We start from the raw sequence: 24571 nt of genomic DNA on the forward strand, positions 1-24571 counted from the left end.
TTCTTTCTTTCTTTCTTTCTTTCTTTCTTTCTTTCTTTCTTTCTTTCCTTCCTTCCTTCCTTCTTTCTTTCTTTCTTTCCTTCTTTCTCGCAATTGCAGTTCACTGACTTGCCCAGGCTCAGACAACTACTAACTGTCAAGTGTCTGAGGCTGGGTTTTAACTCTGCTCCTCCTAACTCCAGGGCCTGTGCTCTCTCCACTGCACCAGACAGCTGCCCCCCATAATTTTCCAAAGGCACAAGTCTGATTAAGTCATTTCCCCTGCACTTTAGGAACTTTTAGTGGCTCCCCACCACTCCTAGGATACAATACACGATTAGCACTGAAAGCTTCTCACTACTTACCTCCCAACTATATTTCCATGTTTATTGTACATTCTTCCCCTTCAGACACTTTAATTCTAAGCAAATCTGCCTTCCTGCAATTCCCTCAACTCAGCATCCCAATTTCCTGTCTCAGTGCCTTTTGTACAAGCTGTTCCCACACCCCTCACCCCAACCCCACAGCCCTCCGGAGGTGCTGCCTGGAACACACTTCCTCACCTCTTGATTTTAGAATTCCTTGCTTCCTTGCAGGCTTAGCCCATGGGCCACATTCGCTGGGAAGCCTTTCCTGATAGCCTTCATTGATGACACTGTCTGTCTTTCCCTTCTTCAAATGACCATATATACATGTAGCTATTTATATGTGGTATCTCCCTAATAATACTTGAAAGCTCCTGAAGGCATGGGAAGTTTTTAATTTTGTCTTTGTAGTCCCAGGGCCTTGCATATAACGGGTGATTAATAGATGCTTTCTGGCCTGTAAGACGTCCTATTTTTGCTTTGCTCAGCCTACATAGATTGTTCCCTTGGTGTTTGTGGATTGTACACCACCTTGGGGAGGAGGGAGAGGAAGGAGAGGGAGAAAATTTAGAATTCAAACTCTTATGGAAGTGAATGTTGAAAACTAAAAATAAATTAATTAATTTAAAAAAAAAAGTCTTCTCTAGCACCACAATTTGAAATCATCAATTCTGTATCATGGCAGCTTTCCTTATAGTCCATCTCTCATAGTCACACATACTACTGGAAAAACCATAGCTTTGACTATACTGACCTTTGTCAGCAAGATGATATTTCTGCTTTATATTATGCTGTCCAGATTTATTATAGCTTTCCTTCCAAGGAGCAAGAGTCTTTTAATTTCATGGCTATAGTCACCATCTGTAGTAATCTCTGAGCCCAAGAATATAAAATCTGACACTACTTCAATTTCTTCTCCCTCTATTGGCCAGAAAGTGATGGGACCAGTTGCTATGGTCTTAGTTTTTTTGATGTTAAGATTCAAGTCAGCTTTTACACTCTCTCTTTCACCCTTCTTAATTATTTTTCATTTTCTGCCATCAGAATGGTATGTTCCGCATATCTGAGATTGTTGATATTTCTCCTGGTAACCTTAATTCTAGCTTTTGAGTCATCCAGCCTGGCATTTCACATGATGTACTCTGCATATAAATTAAATAAATAAGATGACAATATACAGCATTGTTATACTTCTTTTCTGATCTTAAGCCAATCAGTTGTTCCATGTTCAGTTCTAACCGTTGTTTCTTAGTCCACATACAGGTTCCTCAGGAGATGAGTAAGATGATCTGCTACTCCCATCTCTTTGAGGACTTGCTAAACTTTGTTGTGATCCACACAGTCAAAAGCTTTAGTGTGGTCAATGAAACAGAAGTAAATGTTTTACTGGAACTTCCTTGCTTTCTCCATAATCCAGCGAATGTTTGCAATTTGGTCTCTAGTTCCTCTGCCTCTTCAAAAATGCTCTTCTGGTAATTCTCAGATATTTACATAATGCTGAAGCCTAGCTTGCAGCATCTTAAGCACAGCCTTGCTGCATGTAAAATGAGTGTAACTGTTTGGTAATTTGAACATTCTTTGGCATTGTTCTTCTTTAGGACTGGGACATAAAACTGATCTTTTCCAATCTAGTGGCCACTGTTGAGTTTTCCAAATTTGCTGGCATATTTGGAGTGCAGCACTTTAACAGTATCATCTTTTAGGATTCTAAATAGCTCAGCTGGAACTCTGTCACCTCCACTAACCTTTTTTGTTATCAGTGCTTCCTAAGGCCCACTAGACTTCATTCATGTCTGCCTCTGGATTAGTAACCACACCTTTGTGGTTATAGGTAGTATCAAGATCTTTCTTGTACAGTTTTGTAGATTCTTGCCATTTCTTCTTAATCTCTTCCGCCTCTGTTAAGTTCCTGCATTTTTATCTTTTTATCATGTCCATTTCTACATGAAACATTACCTCGATATCTCTTTTTTTCTTGAAGGGATCTCTTGTCTTTCCCATTCTATTGTTTTCTTCTACTTCTTTGCATTGCACATTTAAGAAAACCTTATCTCTCCTAGCTATTCCCTGGAATTCTGCATTCAATTGGATACATCTTTCCCTTTTTCCTTTCCCTTTCCTTTTTTTCTCAGCTTTTTGGAAAGCCTCATCAGACAGCCATTTTGCTTTCTTACTCTTCTTTTTCTTTGAAATGTTTTTTGTGGCTGACTCCTATATGGTATTTTGAACCTCTGTTCATAGTTCTTTAGGTACTCTATCAGATCTACTACCTTAAATCTATTGCTTTCACTTCATATTCATAAAGGATGCTATTTAGGTTATATCTATGTGGTCTGATGGTTTTCTCTATTTCAATTTAAGTCTGAATTTTGCAATAAGAAGCTCATGATCTGAGCCACAGTCAGCTCCAGGTCTTGTTTTAACTGCCTGTATAAAACTTCTCCACCTTTGGCTGCAATATATATCATCAATCAGATTTCAGTATTGACCATCTGGTGATGTCATGTGTAAAGTCACCTTTTGGGTCATTGAAAAAGTGTTTGCTATGACTGGCAAGTTATCTTGACAAAACTCTATTAGTCTCTGCCCTGCTTCATTTTGTACTCCAAGGCCAAACTTGCCTGTTATTCCAATTATTTTTTGATCTCCTACTTTAGCATTTTAATTCCCTCTGATGAACATGACATCCTTTTTTGGGTGTTATTTCTAGAAGATGTTGTAGGTCTTTATAAACTGATCAACTTTGGTCTCTTCAGTATCAGTGGGTGGAACATAGACTTGTATTACTGTGATGTTTAATGGTTTGCCTTGGATTCAAATAGATATGATTCCGCTCATTTTTAACATTATACCCCAGTATTGCTTTTCTCCCCCTCTTATTGACAATAAGGGCTACTGCATTTCTTCTAAGGGATTCTTACCCACAGTAGTATATGTAATGATCACCTGAATTAAATTCACCCATTCCCTTCCATGTATACCCAAGAGGTGAATGTTTCATCTTTCCATCTCCTGTTTGACCACATCTGGCTTGCCTTGATTTTTGTACTAATCAACATACTTTTGTCCTTTTTATGGAATTGTTTACTCCAGTCTATAAAAAGCAGCATCACAGTCTGAATTGGGCCTGCTGCACCCAACTGCCTGCTGCCTTGGTGTGCTAAATAAAATATCTTTACCTTTCTTTTCCTGAGTTTGTCTCTAAGATTTCTTTTAATAGGGCTAAGTGATGTATGCTTCTTCTTAACTGATTTGGAAATATGAAGCTAGTTTTATAATTTCATAGAGCCTAGTATTTCCTTCTAAGAACCAGATTTCGATGACTAACACCAGATGAAGTGTGGTACCTTGGGCTGGTTACATTTTAGACATGTCTAGAGACTCCTGGTGCTTAGCATAATGTCGAGTGTGACAATCATTAGTCCCTTCAGGGTGTGCTGGAGCCAACTAGAACCAGCTCTGTCCACTGTTAGCCTACTGTAAATCTTCAGTTTGAAGATTAGCAAACTATAAATCAGCACTTATTTTATAATTTTGTGGATTTCCACACATAAGAAAGTGATGAGGAAAATGTTAATAATGCAAATGAAATGTAAAAGTATGTGAGTATACATTTTATCAGAAAGTGGGTTATTAAACATTTCCCAGCATACCTTTGCCCCTCTTCCAAGACAACCAGTCTCAACCTTGTCTGAATGACTATTCTACAAGTCAATGATGCTTTTTTAAGGAAAAAAAAAACTTCTTATTAAAGTAATATAAACCATTGCTTTCTAGTTATTATCTTAATAGATTTCCCCCTCCCCAGCTCAACCCTTTACCTTGAGGAACGTCAGACAGTCTTGGTTCTCACTTTTGTCCTTATCTCTCAAATCAAAGTTGTAAAGAGCCCGACAGAGTGGGGGAGGTTGTGGAAGCTGCTTGATGACCTCCACTGAGCTGGTGGGGAAGATTCCACTGATGCCATTGATTTCTCCCTGGTACCAGTTCTCATCAAGCTGTCTTCGAAGGAGGATAATATCTCCCTTGTTGAACCTCAGGTCACTTGGGTTCTGCCCTCTGTAATTGCATAGGGCTTTTGCTCTTGGCACCTGTGAGTAGACAAAGCAGAAAATTCTTTATCTGACTTACCCCCAAAAAAGAGAGGTAGCATGGTGAGATGACATGCACTTTGACCTAACAATGGTCTAGCCTTGACTGACTTCAACTGACTGTGTGACCTTGGGTAAGTCACATAACTCCCCATGTCAGTTTTCCCTATCACTAAAGCACAGGTAATTATATGAGTTTATCTTCCTCACAGATTGCTATGGGGAAGAACTGAAATAGTAAATATAGAAGTACTTTGAAAAAATATGTAGTACTATAGGAATTCTATTATTTTGTTGTTGGTTTGTTTTTCTGCATGCATAACTTTTAACCAATGTCAACTGGTCATCACTCAAAATAATTCATCAATTCTGTCACAATTTTTTTAAACTGATTTTTTTTCCTTATTGAGAGATATTAAGCTCCCAATATAGCTTAAAGACTTTTTGGGCTTTTCTAAGGTGCTTGGTTCTTCTTCAGAAGCTAAGGTCGGGTTGGGCTGAATCCTCACTTCAGCCAGCCAACACCCCTACAAACAAGTTTCTCCTTATCCATCTCCTGAAATGGCCATCACCAAGCTCACTTGGATCTCTCTGCCCTCATCCTTCATGATGATGAGGCTCCAGTCATGGAGGATAAAATCAATGCCCTCATTAAAGCAGCAGGTGTAAATGTTGAGCCATTCTAGCCTGGATTATTTGCAAAGGCCCTGTCCAATGTCAACATTGCAAGTCTCATCTGCAATGTAGGAGCTGGTTGGACCTTTCTCCAGTAGCTGATGGTGCTGCCCCTGCTGGAGAGGCTGCTCCTGTTAGCACAGTTGCCCCAGTTAAGGAGAAGCAGAAAGAGGAAGCAAAAAAAAAAAAAAAAAGGAGAATTTGAGGAGTCTGATAATGACATGGGCTTTGGTCTGGTTGACTAAATATTTTCTGTAATATTAAATAAAAAGCTTAACTTAAAAAAAAAAGACTTTTTGGCTAAGTTTGACAACCCAAATGGAGTTTCATAGAGATCCCTCCAGTGTAATGGATAAATTCATTTTGTTTTAAGTTATCTTTCTTATTTTATTTCTATTTTCCTGAGATGATGAAATAGTCTGATTTCATGCCAGGTATCCTGGCTGCTCATGAGAGAAATGCTGAAGGTACTGACCGAACTCTTCCAAGGATCTCATGAATCCATCATAATTATTTCAAAAGGAATTTTGAACAACCCTCTGTGGCTTAGGGATATACAAAAACTTGAAAATTCACTTTGCAGATTGGATTAAGTAGTTGCATCTTTCTATCAAGCAAGCCCCAGGAGAGAGAGTGACAGCTAGAGCCCAGGGAAAGAGCAAAGGAGCTGGGAACAGAGGGAGTGGAAGGGGGCAGGGAATCCAAGAGAGTAAACCATGTAGAGCAGGTTCTGCCATCTATGCAGGCAGCCAGCTATGCTGGGAAGTCCTTCCTTATCCAGAAAAGCTGCGGACAAAAGCAGGGGATTTTCAAGGGCTGAGGCAAATCTGCTAGTTACAGAAGGGAATAACAATTGTTAAATGAGCTGCTGTAAAATCATCACTTTAGAAGCGGCCCTGTACAGCTTTGTGTCTCTAGTATTCAACATTCATCCATTCACTCACTAATTCGTTCATTCAGCAAACATTTATTCATAAGCCTCTACTATGTATGGGCAGCTATACGGTTCAGTGGATAGAGCGCTGGGCCTGGAGTTAGGAAGACCTGAGTTCAAACCCAGCCTCAGACACTTAGTAGCTGTGTGACCCTGGGCAATTCACTTCACCTCTGTTTGCCACTGGAGAAGGAAATGGCAAGTCATTCCATTATCTTTGTCAAGAAAACCCCATGGCCAGTATTGTTGTGCTATGGTCAATGAAGAGTCAGACACAACTGAACAACAATATGTGGATTGTCAATTTGGTGTGGGGGAAGATAGGAGTTAGGACACAGCACAGTCCCTGCCCTTGGAACTTACCATCTAGTAGGGAGATAAGACAAGCATAAATAACTTTAATAGATATTATCCAATAAGTACACAGGAGGAGTGCAGAGCAAAATGCTTTATGAAATCTGAGAAGTAAGGTTGCAGCTGATGTGGCAATCAGGTTAATCTGAACAAAAGAGGAAGGTTTTTTCCTTTAGTCATTTGTCCCAAGGCTGGCCTAGAAGCTGATGAAGGCTGTTGCTCATAGTAGAGAGAATGTTAGCCTGGGAGTCACAGGATAATAAATCTGGATCTGGAAGAAACCTTAGAGATCAAGTCCAACCCCCTTACTTTACAGAGGAGGAAAATGAGGCTGAGAGAGGAGCAGACTTGACCAAGGTCACATGGAAGGCCTTGATTCAAATCCTGCCCCAGACACTTACTTGCTTATGTGTTAGCATGTCACTTTACCTCTTTCAGACTTGGTTTCCTCATCTGTAAAATGGGGGTAATAATACCAGTCCTATCTATCTCACAGGTTGTTGCAGAACCTCCGATGAGATAATGATACAAGGAGCTAGTATTTATATAGTGCTTTACGACGACCACCGAGATCTACACATTATCTCCTTTAATAATAGAAATATCTATGATACGACTTAGAGATACTAGTTAGTATCATCTACCACCTTAGGGGTACTTAGTCAAAAAGGAATCACAAAGTAGGTGCTTAATAAATGCATATTGAATTAACTACCCAGCTGCAATTGGCCCACTCCCACCCAAATCACAATGCCAGAATGGAGTTTTAAAAGCATGTGGGGGAAAGCCAGGGAGCCTCTTTCCCTTTCCCATTCTGAAAATGATGGCAAGTGCAGGTGGCGCATATGGTTTAATGACTGCTGAGCAATTACACCCCCAACTCAAATTTCAGAAAATGTTTAAGATTCTTTGAAGACACTTGAACTTTGAAATCCCCAGGTAGAATTAATAGCAATACCACCTCCAACTGCAGCTGCCACCTCCTCTTCTCTCCCACTCCCCTCAGTATGGAGTTGGGCTAAATGAATTTCTGGTTGCTATTTTTAATGTGAAAATCCTATTCATTGGCTCAAGCATCATTCTGGGCAGTCTCTCCCCTGGGCCACTCAAGCCCATCCTCGTTCTTGCAATGATGCTTTCTTTCTCAGGCTGCAGAAAGAAATAAGGGCATGAAACGAAAGCCACTTAACATGGCTTTTCATCACAAACTTCATCCAGGGCTGTGCCTTGTAATGGAAATGCATCTCTGGAGCCTTGACAATTTGTTCTCCTTGCAGCTGAGACTATTAGCATGAATTATTTAACTCCAAGGCCCTTGAATAAAAGTTAAGCACCTGAAGAGACTCAGATGGCTAATTCCACCCCATCCTAAATGGTTTCCCTAGGGGAAATGGCTCAAAGACCCCAATAAAATATCACCTGATGTATTGTTTGTAACTCTTTTTTATCGTCTGTAATTGTTTTCTTTCCCTACTACCGAGAAGCTTCCAGTCACCAAATTGCCTTCTCGCTATTCTTCACACATGGAGGCTGTCCAAATTGAAGTTTAATGTGTGTCTCAAATGGAGGTGGCATTCCATGCTGAGGCCACAACCGGTAATGATTTAGTTCAGGGGCTCCTGGTCCCTACCTAATTTGCTCACCTGGAAAGGATGAGGAGGTGTCAGCGAGGATGGTACACTTGGTATTCTCTTGCCCTCTTTTAGAGTGATGGCAGGACTATGGGTATGGATATTACATATGATATCAGACATGGTTAATATTTTGGTTGGTTTTTCTGAGCTACTTTTTTCTTTTTTGATCTTTGTTACAAGGGATGGCTCACTGGGTAAGGGAGGGGAGAGGGATACATTCAAAAAGAAAGGTGATGTAAAAATAAAACATTAAGAAGAAAATAATGTTGATGAATGCACAGAAACAACCACCCATGCCTCTTCATATAGAAAAGATGCCCCCAATTCCTGGTGCAGTATTCCCACTGGGAATGCCTTGAATTATTAACTTGGTGATTATTGTTGTTCAGTTATTTTCGACTCTTCAAGACCCTGTGGGGCCACACGACACCAACACTGTCCGTGGGTTTTTCTTGACAAAGATACTTGAGTTGTTTGCCATTTCCTTCTCCAGTGGATTAAGGCAAACAGAGGTAAAGTGACTTGCTCAGGGTGACACAGCTAGTAAGTGTCTGATGCTGGGTTTGAACTCAGGTCTTCCGGACTCCAGGCCCAGCATTCTATCCAGCATTCTACCTGCTGAACCACTTCACCTGGCTGCCTTATTAACTTGGTACACCAACCAAAGAAGACAAACAAAGTCCATGTGGAAAGGTAAGCTATTAAAAAAAAATAGTGTGTAAGAAATACAAGAAATTTAGACTGTTAGTTGATTACCACTGTATATGTTACATTCATACCTCTCCCCTCAGAATGCAAATTCTTTGAAGGCTGAAACTGTCTTTTATTTTCTCACTGTATCCCCAGTGCCTAGCTTAGTGCCATGCAATTTTTCTTCAACCTAGACCTGAGATTTTATTGATGGAGAGATCTCCTGGCTAGGAAAGCCTCTCTATTAATGCAAATCAGTCATTGTTCTGCAACTTAGAGTCACAGAGAGCTGCCTGAGGGTCAAACAGCGTGTATGAGTCAGACAAGACCGTAGGTAGTCCTGACTTCAAGGCAGCCTCTCCACTCTTCTAGTGTTACTTCTCACCACAGGGGTTTCTGCAGAGTGTGCGTGTGATCAACGGCAATTGTTGCGTGGCTCTGAGAAGAGGCCCAGCCAGGCCTGTCTGGAATTCAGCAAAAATGGTGGCTTAGCCATCCGTATTAGGATCAGAGATCACACAATTTTAGGATTGGAAGGGACCATAGAGGCCATCTAGTTTGACCTCCCCCCAGTTTTAAAGATGGGGAAACTGAGGTCCAGAGAGGTTGAGCGACTTGCCGATGGCTGTACAAATAGTAAGTTGTGGAGTCAGGATTTAAACCTAAATCCTTGGGTAGCTAGATGGTGTAATGAATAGAGCCCTGGGCTTGGAATCAGGAAGATTCATCTTAGCCCTGTTTGCCTCAGTTTCCTTGTCTGTAAAATGAGTCAGACAAGGAAATGGCAAACTATTTCAGTATTTTTGCCAAGAAACCCCCAAATGGGGTCATGAAGAGTCAGACATGATGGAAAGGACCACACAACAACAACCACCTCCAGCTCCAAACCTAGCATTTATCCCGTTATACCAAACTGCCCCCCAAGCTAGTTTTCAATTTGGAAGAGTAGAAAAGCCATACATTGCTGGAAGGGAGAGAAGGAGATGGGTAGGTGAAGTAAATGTAAAAATATAGCCCCTTTGGCACAGGGAGAGAGGCCTGATCCCTATTGAGAGCCTGGCTTGACAATGAACATAGATGAGGTCTTCATAATACCAATAATAACAATCATAACAATGGCTAGCATTTATACTGAGCTTTAAGACTTGCAAAGCACTTTACAAATATTATTTCCTTTCACCCTAAAAACAACCCTGGGGGATATATGCTACAATTGTCCCCATTTTACAGATGAGAAAATTAAGGCACAGACTAAATGACTTCCCCAAGGTCCCACAGCTAGGATGTAGATCTGAGACTGGATTTAAACTCAAGTCTTCTTGACTCCAGGTTCAGTCTTCTATTCCCACTGCCCTGCCTAGCTGCCTCTTCATTATTTACTTATTTCCTAGCACCTTAAGGAACACTTAAAGGAAAAGGATGGCTTGATTTTCTCACCTTCTGGTCAAAGTAAGACCAAAGCTAGTGTTCTCAATCAACCGATTACCTCTTGAGTTTGCATACGTGTGGCCAGAAGATAAATTTGTGAAGGAACTAATTCTTTTCTTTTCTTTTTCCCCCTAAAAAACATCTAGAAATATTGGAAGATGGCTCTCCATAGTCTACATTCAAGCCAAACTGGCCATTTTTTTTTTCAACTTAGCATTCCATCCTCTCTGCCTTTAATGGACTGTTCCCATTTCATCCCCCATCTCTATGCCTTTCATGGACCATCCCCAGGCCTGGTATTCCTTCCTTCCTCACTACTTTGTCTTAGACTATTCAGCTTCCTTTAAGGATCACTTGAAACAAGTTCTATGGAAAACCTTTCCTTAATAGGGTTCCCTCTCCTCAAATTACTGTGTGGCTGTTTCAATGTTGTGTTCACCCCGAAGAATGGAAGCTCCCTGGGGACAGAATTTGGGGGAGGGGCTTTGACTTTGACTCCTCAGCTTCTAGCATAATGACCTACAAATAGGCACTTACTAAATTCTTGTTGGATTATATGAGAAAAGAATGCACAAATGGTGAAGAAAAAAGACTAGAGAAAACCAATAGGGTCAGATGCTCTGTCCTGGGGACATCATTTTTACAAGGAACTGAAGAAAGAAGAGCAACACAGTCTCCATTACCATTTCACTTTACTGAGAGGAAACTGAGGTAAACCATTACACAACTACTACACAACAACACAACAAATTACTACACAACTTAGACTACTGAGTGACTCTGCCGCTCGTTTTGACAGTCATATTAGAATAGACTTGTCAGTGGAGTCATTAGTCTTAAAGTTGCAGGAAAGCATTGAGTAAGCTGATGCCAATGGTATGTTTGAAAGTGCTGATGGCCCAGCCCAGGCTGCGTGTGTTTCCCTATTTTTTTTTGCCAAGAAAGGATGGGAGCTGGGAAGTGATAGTGCTCACTTAACACATCCAAGCTGAGCTGGTTACTCTAGTGAATCCCAAACTTCCTGCAGCAATAAACCTCTCAGAGGCTCTGGTTACCATGGCTATTTAAGTAACCCATGGCTATTAAAGAGGCAGTGTGGAGCAGTGGATAGAGAGTTGGCCCAGAAGGCAGGAAGATGTAGGTTTAACTCCTGTTTCTGACACACACTGGCTGTACGACCCTAAGCAAATCATTCAAGCTCTCAATGCTCTAGGCAATTCTCTGACTCTAAATTGCTGAGAAAGTGCTGACTTGCACTGATAAAAGGAATTTCCTCACTCTAAATCATTTTGGGGACATAGGGTATCCCAAAAATCTTAGCATACCTTTATGATCTAACAGCTTAAATCTGTACCAAGACTTTTTCAACACTGTGTATATGTAATTTCCTAACAATGAAATCTGAACTTCAGTCCCTGTCTGTAAAGCACTTGATAGTGGAAATTCCTGCATCTGAAGTATAGATATGAGATTAATTATCAGTGGAATCTCTGATATCCTCTACTCCTTTCTTTTTCCTATAAAGAGTTTTACATTTCAAGGGTGCTCAGGAGATTCAATGACTTTTCCTAATGCCTAATATCAATTTCTCTCTATGCTGTGCTTTGATTATACTAATGATAATAGTAATAACATTTATGTAGTGGTTTAAGGTCTCCAAAGCACTTTCCCATTCGTTGTCTCATTTGATCATCACAACTCTATGAAATAGGAGCAGTGATTATCATTCTCCTCCCCACCACTATTTTACAGATATGGAAAATAAGGATCAAGAAGGTCAAGTAATTTGCCCAGGATCACATGCCCTGAACTAGTTTATTATTTTGACATTGAGGTCAGCCTGGTAGATAATTGACTTGAAGTTGGCTGTGTCATGCAAGAGATGATCATTTTGTTGAACCATTTTGTTCAACTTACTTTGGGTAAGTAATGTAGATAGCAGCAAGTTAAGTGAAAAAGTTTAGGTTTGACTCAGTTGCCATAGTGGGGGGTGAGGTAAGGGCACACATTTGGTTTGCTCTCCATGTGGTTCCTCTGAGTTTAGTAGCTTAAAAAGCACATTGTTCTGGGCAGGTGTTACTTTCCTCCACCCTTTGCATCATCTACAGGCACAGATTCTATCCATAGATTCATCACCTACTCTGGCCTTTCCCAATCACTGAGATGTAACACAACTTACAGGCTGAAGCTATTTTCTTTGGTCTCTCGTCCCTCTTTAGCCTCTTGTCTTCCTCTTACATTGGTCCTGCTTTTCTCTCTTCCCTAGTGCATACCATGTTATCACTCTGTGTCAGTGGGCAAAGTCTCTGCTTCCCCTGCAAGCCCAAGCATCTTTCCAAACGCATAAGGATATTGTTGCCTGACAGAGATAAGGAGGCACAAACAGACTATGGTTATAGAGAAGAAACTGCTCAGGGCCAAAGTAGCCCCCTTTGGCTCACCAGTCAGTTCTTTTTTTTAATCTGTTTTCTCCAAACTTTTCCCCAGGGTGCCTTCCTCATCTTCCATTCACATCAGAATAACCTCTGAAATGGGATAGGAATTGAAGGCGTGGAAATCTTTAACAGAGCACATTGTAACCCCTTTGTGAGCCAAAGCCCTGACTTCTCTCTCTCTTTCTCTGCTCACTTCAAAGGGAGTCAGGTGGGCAGCAACATCTCCTAGGGGATGAGCAGATGGTACGTGGGTGGCCTGACTAACAATGGGTAAGGAATACCTCACCCAGGTTGGTTGGGAGCTGAACTACTGTGAAGCACCGCTGATGCTCTCCAATTTTTCCAACTTCAACGGAAGTCTAACCAATAGGCAGGGCATTTTGTAAATGATACCCTCTTCTGTACATTTGGCATAAGAAACTAAGTCAAAACTACCATGCAGAGTGAGGAAAGACAAAAGTAAAATGTCTCCTTCAGGCTGCAAAACATCTCTGATTACATATAGGCAAACCTCTTTCCATAACCTTCTTCTCCCTCTTCCAATTATTTGGAAGCTGCTTTTTTCCCCTGGAAAAAATAGTGAACAATGTTGGTAGATGAGTGGGGGAAACTAGGAGTGAGGGTCAATTTCTGAATGTGGGGAAACAGCTGTCTCTAGAGCCACAGGTTACATGGCAGAGAGAAAGACCAGATACAAAGCTCTATCTTCAGTATGGCAAAGTTATCTGACAAGTTAAGATTTTCTACTGCCTGCTTTGTTCCTTCAAATAAGCAAAGTTATGTACATGCTCTCTTAAATGAAGGTAGGTGCATAATCAAGCAATCCATCAACACACATTTATTAAACACTTACTATGTGTCAGGCACTATGAGTGGTGCTAGGGATAGAAAGACAAAAATGAAATGTCTGCTCTCAAGGAGTTTACATTCTATCCAACACAGTTCAAGTGGCTACCTTGGTGAGATGGCAACAGTAATAATATCTGACATTTGTATAGTCCTTCTAAATCTTATTCCATTTGACCCTTATGAAAGGTCTCTAAGGTAGGCAGTATGGCTATTAGGACAGCATTTTACAGGCTAGGAAATGGAGGCACCAAGAAATTAAATGACTCATCCAAATTCATTTAGTTGCTAAGTACCAGAGCTGGAATTTGAACCCACATCTGGCTGACTCCAAATCTACTGCAGTTTCCATTTTATCACAACTGCCATCAAAAACCGAGGGAGGGCATCACATTTGCCTCACTGTCTACCAGAAGACAGAGGTCATTTCCATTGCAAGGGCTTATGTTTAGAAGGCTTTAAAACAACATTAAAAGACTTGAAGCATCACCACTGGGACAGAGACGAACCCAAAAAAAACTTATGAGTTTCTCTTTAAAATCCACTCAGCTGTAAAAACTTGAAGGGACCTGTCAGACTCTGTACTACTTTCTGACCTAGCTCAGGAGCCATGAGGAGGAAGAGAAGGAGAAGGGGGAGGAGGAGGAAAAAGAAAAGGAAGAAGAGAAGCAGGAAATGAAGGAAGAGAAAGGAGGAGGAGAAAAAATGATAAGGAGAAGGAAGAGGAGGAGGAAGAGATAAATTTATGGTGACATAACACTCAAAAGATTCATAAAACAGTTTCCTCACAAAAGCAGTGTGGAGTAGGCAGTAAAAGTATTATTATTCTCATTTAACAGAGGAAACTGAGGTACAGAGCAATTAAGTGGCTTGTTCATGGTCTCATAGCTCCCAAGTGTCAAGAGTCAGAACACAAATTCAGGTCTACAGATTCTCAAACCAGAGCTATTTCCTTTATGTTTCTCATAGTAATTAGAACTCAAAGTTTTATAATGCTTCAGTATTTACAAAAGTATTTTCTTTATAGCAAGAATTCTTAACTTTTTTGTGTCCTGGGTCCCCTCTGGTGAGCTGGTGAAGCTTTTGGATCCTCTTTTCAGAATAATGTTTTTAAATGCATAAAATAAAATACAGAGGATTTCAAGGAAACCAATTATACTGAAATAAAATTATCAGAATATTAAAAAAAAAGTTCACAGATCCCAGGTTAAGAACCTGGATTTTGTGGCAACCCTGTGCAAAAGGCAATAAAAGTATTATTAGCCCCAATTTGTAGGTGAGAAACCAAGAGGCTCCAAGAAGGAAAATGACTTGTCCTTAGTCACATATTGAGTAAATGTCTGATCTGGGATCTGAACCATGGATTTTTGAAGTCAGAGAATCTGGATTCAGATCCTGACACTGCTACTTACTGTGTGACCCTAGGCAAGTAATTCTGCCTCTCTGGGTCTCAATTTTTTCTCTATTAAATGAAGTTAGGGGGAGATGGACTAGAATTCAGGGGTGGAGAACCTGTGGCCCTCTAGGTCCTCAAGGGCAGCTCTTTCACTGAATTCAAGACCACATGTAGCCTCAAGGCTGCTGGTCCCCACTCCTGGACTAGATGATCTCTAAGGTTTCTTCCAGCTCTAACTTTTTTTTTCTTTTTTTAATTTCATCTTTCGAAAAATACAACTATATTGACATGGTTTTCTTTTTATAATACCTTCATCTCCCCCAGTTCTACAAAGAAGGGATGGAGGTCCAGTTGTAAAGCTATCATTCTGTGAGACAGATTTCAGTTCCAGGGCCTTTTGTACCACACCACATGTGTTCTCCTGAGGAGCAAATTCAGAACCCAGGTCCTGTCTGTAGTTAACCAAACCCAAGAAAATGCAGGTCAATAATATTCCAAAATTATACATTCTCAGCATAGCAACTAGAGAAGCTGTTGAGGCTTCAAAATCTTTAGCTAAGCCATGACAGACAAACCAACATAACAAACATAACCCCGTTTCTAGGATATAATTCCCAAATTTCCTTTGTTTTTTTGTTTGTTTGTTTTGCTTTTTGGTGAGGCAATCAGGGTTAAGTGACTTGCCTAGGGTTACACAGTTAGTAAGTGTTAAGTGTCTGAGGCCGGATTTGAACTCAGGTCCTCCTGACTCGAAGGCCAGAGCTCTATCCACCGTGCCACCTAGCTGCCCCTCAAATTTCCTGTTTGCTATTTCTCCAGCAATGAGAATTGTAAAGACATGACACCCACCAATGAGCATAAGGACCTTTTCTAAGTCACTCTTAAAAACAGTCCCTCTCAAAAACTTTTAGCTTGGGTAAAAAATATACCTTCCAAAGCCTTTAATTTTAAAAAGTTAAAAATTTTTATTGACATCTTTTGTTTTGACATCACCTTCATTTGGGAATATATCCCTCTTATCTTTCCTACCAAGCAAACTATCTCTTGTTGTAGTGATAATAATAACAATAACTAGAATTTATATAGCATTTTAAGATTTTTCAAAGCACTTTGCAAATATCTCATTTTATTCTCACCACAACCTTGAGAGGTAGGTGGTATTTTTATCATTCACACACGAGGAAACTGGGATGGACAGAAGTTACATGACTTGCCTAGGGTCAGACAGCTAATAAATGATTGAGACTGGATATGAACTCAGGTCTTCCTAACTTTAGGGGCAGGTAGGTGATACAATGGATAGAGAACCGGGCCTTGAGTCAGGAAGATCTGAATTCATATTTGGCCTCAGACACTGACTAGCTGTGTGACCCTGGGCAAGTCATTTAATCCATATTTACCTCAGTTCCTCCTCTGTAAAATGGGGACACACTTGAAAAGGAAATCATAAACCACTCCATTATCTTTTCCAAGAAAATTCCAAATGGGATCACAAAGAGTCAGCCACGACTGAACAAGTACAACAATAATAGCTTCCTGGCTTTAGGTCCAGTGCTCCATCCACTGTATCACTCAGACAAAGAGAAAGGGATAAAATTGGTTATCTACCAAGTCTGACAATATAGACAATGTTCCTGTTCTATAGTTTCTCACTTTGGAAAAAAAAAGGAAAGGGATAAATTTTCTTCTCCTGTTTTCAGACTTAAGCTTGAGCATCATCATTATACAACATTCTGGTTTTGTTGTTGTTCTCTCTATTTAAATCATTGTGGTCATTGGATATATATTGTTTTCTTGGCTCTGCTTGCATCACTTTGTATCAGTTCACATCATTCTTCCTATGCTTCTCTCTACTCATCATATTCTTTACTGCTTACTGTGCTATAATAGTCCATTACATTCCTGTGCTATAATGTGTTTAGCCATTCTCTAATAATGAGCATCTACTTTATTTCTTTGTTACCACAAGGAATGCTACTGTAAACATCATGCTGTATAGAGGATCTCTTTATCTCTCAGTATATCTTAGCTGCAGAATCTTTGGATCAAAGGGTAAGGGCATTTTATAGTCACTTTCCTAATATACTTAAATTTTTTAAGATTTTATTTTTCTCCCAATTATGTGTAAAAACAATTTTTACATTTGTTTTTTACAATTTTGAATTCCAAATTCTTCCCCACCTTCTTTTCCCTCCCCCCTCATTGAGAAGGCAAGCAATTTGATAAAAGTTATACATGTGCAGTCATACAAAATATATTTCCATATTAATCATGTTGTGAAAGAAAACAGACAAAAAGAAAAGAAAAATAAAGTAAAAAAAAATCCAGTATGCTTTTAACTTCATATTCTATCAGTTCGTTCTTTGGAGGTAGGATAGCATTTTTCATCATAAGTCCTTAAGAACTGTCTCGGATCTTTGTATTGCTGAAAATAGCTAAGTCATTCACAATTGATCATTGTACAATATTGCTGTTACTGTGTACAATATTCTCCTGGTTCTGCTCACTTCACTTTGTACCAATTCATATAGGTCTTTCCAAGTTTTTCTGAAAGTATCCTGCTTATCATTTCTTATAGCACAATAGTATTCCATCACAGTCATATACAACAATTTGTCTAGCCATTCCCCAACTGATAGGCATCACCTCAATTTCCAATTCTTTGCCAATACAAAAAGAGCTTCTATGAATATTTTTGTACATATAGATTCTTTTCCTTTTCCTTTTTTTTTTTTTGGATCTCTTTGGGATATAAACCTAGTAGTGGTATTGCTGGGTCAAAGGGTATGCAAGGTTTGGCTGCCCTTTGGGCATAGTTCCAAATTGCTTTCCAGAATGGTTGGATCAGTTCACAACTCTACCAAAAATGCATTGGTGTCCCAATTTTCCCACATCCCCTTCAACATTTGTCATTTTTCTTTTCTGTCATATTAACCAATCTGATAGATGTGAGATGGTACCTCAGAGTTGTTTCAATTTCCTAGCATACTTTTAAATTGCTTTCTAGAATGGTTAGACCAACTCACAGCTCTAGCAACAATATATTATGGTGACATATCTATCTACTCTGAGACTAACCTGAAGAAAATAATATTGCAGAAGGTTTCCCCCCCTTTTTAATGTCTCCATAAACATTTTTTTCATTCAATTATGTAGACACAGACATGAGGTGGGGGTAGGACAGAGAGAGAGTTAAGGACTTTCTTTTTCCATATTTTCAGAAGGGGGATGTATGTTAACACAAACTGAAGAGATTTCCCTTTCAGCACCTGCTGATTGGAGTGGCTCCAATCTCGTTTTAGTGTGTATTTGCTGTCATTGAAACTTGTTGGCATGCCTGTGCAATTTCTCTTACAGCAGTTGGGGATGGATCAGATCCCTAATTTAGCAAGATAGTACACACTTTCCTCCTCCTAGCAGCCCTAGTTTTTTTCTCTCATTCTTCGGGTGCTGCTTTGATGGGCTTTTCTCACTTTTGTTACGTTGGATGCAAGTGTCAATGCTTGTAAATCCTGCAGAAAGTTTTCTATGGTATTGCTGTGAGTGAGGCTTCCTTGGTTATTGCTGTCCTGGGTTCCTTCTCTTATTGGTGAAATGCTCTCACTCTGTCACTTTTCCCTTCAGGCATGCCCTTCCTTATACTTCTCTGTACATATCCAGCAGGCACCACTGTGTAAAGGTGCACCCTCATCTTCTAAGCAGGAACTGCTTCTGCAAATAGATGCTTTGGGATCAGTTTGATCCAGTCACTAACCAGGGGTGGGGAACCTGCAGCCTTGAGGCCACATGTGGTCCTCTAGGTCCTCAAGTGCAGCCCTTTGAGTGAATCCAAATGTGTTCTTTATTCTGTGAAATTTGGATTCAGTCTAAGGGCCGAACTTGAGGACTTAGAGGACCACATGTGGCCTCGAGGCTGCAGGTTCCTCACTTTTGCACTAAACCATCCCTTCTCCTCTTCTTGTCAATGACCTGATAAAAGAGCCCTGCTGGCTTGCAAGGGTAATTAGAACTTTGTTCCCTGTTGCTCTCTGTAGGTTTGTGTCTCCTTTCCCATACCCCATCCCCTTTCATGCCATGATGTTTCTATGTTTTGTTTTGTTTTGTTTTGAAATGATGAAATGATGAAATGATAGCCTCGGAAATGAGAAATGGAGGCGTTACAAAGACAGAAAAGATGACAATGACAGTGTGAGGACCCAAGAAACAGGAACACTTTAAGAGAAAGATGGGTTAACGTCCTTGATTTGGCATTTCCTAGCTATTCTGAGCTTCTACCCTATAGGTTAATGTAGAGATGACCTCCTTTTCTGAGGAGAAAGGAAAGGTGTGGGGAGTACACTGGGGACTTGCTGACCTTTTGTCACCTCAGTACCTCAGACACATAGGAGATGCTTCTCTGAGTTATCTAATTATATTCTGTAAACACAGAAGTCTGCCACATAAAACAAGCAGGATTAGAGTATGGCCAACAACAATTATTTTCCTTTCATTATTTGCATCTGTCTATTAAGTCAGATGAACTTGAGGGGGTTGAACTTTCCTTTAGTACATACAAGAAAAAAAGTTTAAATCAACAGAGTGACTGTCTAGAATACAGAATAGAAAGGACTCAGGGAAGGAAATTAAGGATGGTATTCTGTCTCCTTTGCCTATTTCTTCATAGACCATTCTTGATTATTCAGGGGTAGATAACCTAGTCTGTGATTATTCATGCCTTTAATTTTTTTTTCTCCGCCTTCCTCCTGCATCCTACTTTGGGGCCATTTAATGACCCACTAAGTAGTGGGCAGGAAGAAATTCAAGCTAGTCTGAGAAATTTTCTTGTGTGGGAAGAAGATAGAAAGTCATACAAAAGTTCCAAAAATCTGTGGATATCAATTAACCATGCTTTTTATCATTCTTTATTAGCATGATCTATAATCTCGATTTTTATTAGCATAGGAAACTCCTATCAAGGAAACTCTCTTTACCAATGCAGATTGGTACCTGCTCTACAACTTAGAGTTTTGGAGACTTGTCTCCAAGATAATAATAATAATAATAGTGTAAAATTGGTCCAGGGCTGATATTCATCACATGACCGAAATGCATCTGTTTATACTGAGTTTACATGTATCATGATTGAATTTCACTTGTGGCTGTGGCTTACTTGAGTCTTTTTTAGTCTTGAAGATAAAGGGGATAACAACAGAAGCCAAGAAGCAAGATTCTAGATTTTAAGAATTCCGTAGAAATCTATAAAAGAACAGACTTTGTGTTTCTAATATTTCTTGCACACTGAAATACAAACCAATTCTTGGTGTTCTTTTCCTTCCCCTTGGCTTCCATTCAGCCCTGGACCCCATCCAACAAGTCTGAGCCTACCATCATAAAAAGCAGGAGGCAAATGAGAAAGGGAAGCAGTTCAAAGTCTTTCTTTATGGCTGGCAGAATTCTGCACTATAATTATGTTAAATGAACTAGTTATAACTTCTCTCTTATTGACATTGTATTATTATGGGATTGTACACATAGGTTTGCAGAATTCAATGACCAAACTTAAGGGCTCTTGGACATTCCTTGCCTTTTTTCCAGGCCCCTCTACCCTGCTCTTCACCAGCTCCCTGCCTGCCCCCCCCCGACCCCTCCCAGTAACATAAAACAAAACTAATAAACAAACATGCAAAAAAAATTTCAGGAAGGAAGAAAGATGAGATCAGCCCCTAACCAATGTTCCTAGTCCATCCAGAGTGGCTTATTGAAATGGTCTCTTCCAGAAATACAATTTGTCCAATTTAGTGTTCTCACTTGAATGCCCCTTATTGCTTACAAAGAGCTGCCACCTAAATGATGAAAAAGATGAAAGGACAAGGGTAGATTTCTATGACCACAAGGTCATTATAAGAATCCAAATAGTATTCTGGGAGTAAGCAGCAGAAGGCAGTGATGTGGGTTTGGCCCTATAAGCTGTTTCTAAGTTAGCACATGTCCTATTTTCTTCTTAACTTGTCTTGCCTTAAACAGTTTTCTATGAATAAACCTTTGCCAGTGACTCTGAAGAAAGCAGACAAGATTTACTAAAGTAATACTAAAAGCATCTTTTTCTTTATATCTTAGTTTTAGGAGTAGGAGAGGAAGTCAAGTTATTTGCTAGAATCTTAAATCAGGGTTTTAGAGCACAAAGTTCTTTTTCAGAGGACGTGGTTTAACCTGTAGATAATATGAATCTATATAATAACAAAACAAGATAGAATTCCACTTCATGTGCATTGACAGCCTTCCAGTAGTGATCTTAGTTGTACAAATAAGTTCATAGATATCCATGATCAAATTTTTCATCTATCTGAAAAATCTTCTCTGGCTCTTAGAATATTTTTATGTTATATTTATATATATATACATACACACATACACACACACACATTTTTTTTTTCATCTACTTGTTCTTCACTCCTAACTTAGTTCAGGGGCTCTTGGCCTTATTTTTTGTCATATTCCCTTCTTTGGTAAAACCTATGGATCTTTCTCAGAATGTTTTTAAATAATTAAAGAAAATGTAAAATTTCAGTTAGAGGTTATTGAAAATAAGGATATAAATTTTTTTTCCACCCAAGTTCACAAACCCCAAGTTAAGAACCCCAACCTTGGTTTCTCTTGGCATTCATTTCTAGTGCTCTGCACATACAATAATAGTTAACATTTGTATAGCACTTACTGTGCCAAGCACTTTACAATTTTTATCTCATTTGATCCTCAACAACTCTGGGACGTCCAGGCTATTATTACCCCCTTTTTCACAGATGGAAAGTGAAGCAAATAGGGGCTAAGTGACTTGCCCAGGGTCACACAGCTAGTAAGTACCTGAGGCCACATTTGAACTACGGTCTTTCTGAATCCAGGCCTGGGACTCTATCCACCATAACAACTAGCTGCCTACATCCTGAAGATGTCAAAGACAAACAAAATTTCCAAGAAAATTCTGAAAAAAAAAAAGGCAAAAGGATAACCAATATTCAAAGAAACACAGGATGTTAGTGCTAAAGGGAGTCATCTAAACTCACTATGTCATTTTATAGATGAGAAAATGGCAGAGCTAACACTTGAACCCAGGTTTCTTGATTCCAAGTTCAGTGTTCTTTTCACTCCACCTTGCTTCCCCCTTCCCCCAACCCAATTCCATTTTGGTCCATGACCTGATTTAATATAGGCTCACTGCCCTGGAAAGATGTTTACTGACAAGATCTAATCCCCTTCAATAAACTCCAAGGAATACATGATCAATTTTATCAGGAGATGTAGAATGCCTAAGGGAAAGTATTTTTACTTGCATTAAATTAATCAACAAGTATTTATTAAGCACCTACTATGGACTAGGCACTGTACCAGATAGACACTGGGAATACAAAGACAAAACAATCTGCCCTTAAGGTGCGGCAGCTAGGTGGCACAGTGGATAGAACACTGGGCTTGGAATCAGGAAGAACTGAGTTCAAATCCAACCTTGGACAATTCCTAGCAGTGTGACCTTAGACAAGTCATTTAACCTCCATTTGCCACTGGAGAAGGAAACAGCAAACTACTTCAATATCTCTGTCATGGATATGACTGAACAACTAGAAGTTTGTAAGGATTTAATATTCTATGCTCTTGTATAATGCGATATAAAATATATGCACATTAAATACAGGTAATTGGGGGGGTTGGGAGTCATTAGCATTAAAGTTCCATTTACATTTGAGACATCATTGGACTAGGAGGACATAGTAGAAACACTTAGAGCTAGAAGAGGCCTTAGAGAACACTTAATGCATACTCTTATTTTACAGAGGAAGAAACTGAGAACTAGAAAGGCCAAGGGCCCTGCCATATATATCACACAGCTAGAGTGTATGAGAACTAGGTTTTACAACTAGCTCCTAGAACTCAAAATCCAGGGCCCTTTTCCCTATACCATACTGCCACCTAAGAAAGGTTTGGGGAAGGAATATGGTCAGGGGATGTCCTGTCCTGTATGAGGTATTTTTTGAACAAATGGAACCTCTTATTTCCACCCAGATTAAAGAAAGGTTCTGCAGTCATCGCCAGTCATTTTGACCTATGTCTTGCCACTGCATTCCGATGACTCTGGAGGAGACAGTGAGGCTGATGACTTTGCACAACTGTGCCTCACTTAAATCCAATTCACTTGCAAGTCAAGACATTATCCTCCTGATGTCATTGGTCTGTGTGAGAACGAAGTACAAACAACAGAGGAAGGTTTCAACCAGAATGGATCCACCAGACCAATACTGCCTTTATAGAGAGCATTCCACTATGGGTTTGTAATATGCTAATTGCTACTTAGAATTTCATGTAAATGAAGTTTCAGTAGCAAGGAGGGAGTCAGGATCTTTAGTCTAGTTTTAAGGCAATTGCAATTCCTTTGCCTTCCCTCTCTCCCTCCCCACCCCCATACTGGGGGTCTATATTATATTCGTCTATATATTTGTCATGGCAGAGCCAATGACTGTGTCTGTGTAAATGTGAGTAAATTGGGTGGGAATGAAAGAATCACCAGGCCCAATATCTTAGGTACGCAGAAATACAGGTATGTGTAAGTAACTTGGTCCGAGAAGGTAAATTGGCAATTAAGAAAAAGAAATGAACAGAATGTTCTAATCCTGGTTTTAATTTCCCTGCTCTCTATGGACTAGGCTAATATTCTATTATCCTAGAACCTTTTCTGTGTTTCTATTTATTCACTGAATAATCAGTAAATACTTTAAGACGACAGTGATGCAGTTAATAATGATGATGATGATGGTGATATGATGATTGATAAAATGATCTCTAGACTGGGTTTTAAGTTACTCAACTCAGAGCAGGACCACTTCCTTCTCAGATCTCACATATCACTTTTTAAAAAAATACTTCTTTAATGTCTTTTTTTGGGTACCAGATCTGTGATTTCACTGGCAGAGGGAACTGCCAATGGGGAAGATCTCCCTACCAACGTAGGTTTGCTCCTTTTCCGTAAGTTACCATTTTAGAGAGTTGTCTGGGACATTGAGAAATTGAATAGTTTGCCCATGGTTACGGAGTCAGTTTGTGTCAGACTTAAGACTTGAATCCAAGACAACCTGACTCCAAAGCTAACTCTCTAGTCACAATGCTACAATTTATTTGAAGTGTATTTACTATAAAATATTCTTCTATATTATGATTATGTGTGTATTTATCTTACCCGTCTATTAGATTACAAGCTTCATAAAAGCAGGAACTATGTCTTATCAAAACTCCATCCTCTCTTTCCCAGTTTCCTCTGTCTCTCCAGTGTTCTGTTTAATAAATATTTATTGAATTTGCATTTGAAAGAATACTAGGGGCAGCTAGGTGGCGCAGTAGATAGAACTTCAGCCTCGGAGTCAGGAGGACCTGAGTTCAAATCTGAACGCAGATACATGACACTTGCTAGCTGTGTGACACTGGGCAAGTCACTTAACCCTGACTGCCTCACCAAAAAGCAAAAAAAAAAAAAAATACTAGATGACAGCAAATGAAACAAGGGGGTATAACCAGTGGTCTGGCCTTCATGAAGATTAGGCATATAAGAAATAATTTAATCAACTAATCCAACAAGAGCTTACTGAATATCTACTTCAAATGCCGAGCATGTAGAATTTTCTTGATCCTCATATTGTATGATATATCATTGTGGACTGATCTCAATCTTTTTATCTCCCTCCTCAATTCCCCTCCCTCTCCCCCTCCCCCCAGTGTCTAGTA

General features: G+C 39.7%; 1 protein-coding gene across 5 annotated transcripts in view; it reads right to left on the bottom strand.

The window, feature by feature from the left end:
- SH3RF2 (SH3 domain containing ring finger 2) overlaps nucleotides 1-24571 on the bottom strand; it is a 166071-nt gene that overhangs the window by 103408 nt on the left and 38092 nt on the right. For all 5 annotated transcript variants that reach the window (XM_027841942.1, XM_027841941.1, XM_027841940.1 and 2 more), the window contains exon 3: nucleotides 4166-4435. In XM_027841942.1, the coding sequence (XP_027697743.1) occupies nucleotides 4166-4435 (270 nt within the window). The remainder of the gene's footprint in view (nucleotides 1-4165; nucleotides 4436-24571) is intronic.

The sequence above is a fragment of the Vombatus ursinus genome, unplaced genomic scaffold (assembly GCF_900497805.2).
Source record: "Vombatus ursinus unplaced genomic scaffold, bare-nosed wombat genome assembly UNPS02014863.1, whole genome shotgun sequence".
Taxonomy (NCBI): Eukaryota; Metazoa; Chordata; class Mammalia; order Diprotodontia; family Vombatidae; genus Vombatus; species Vombatus ursinus.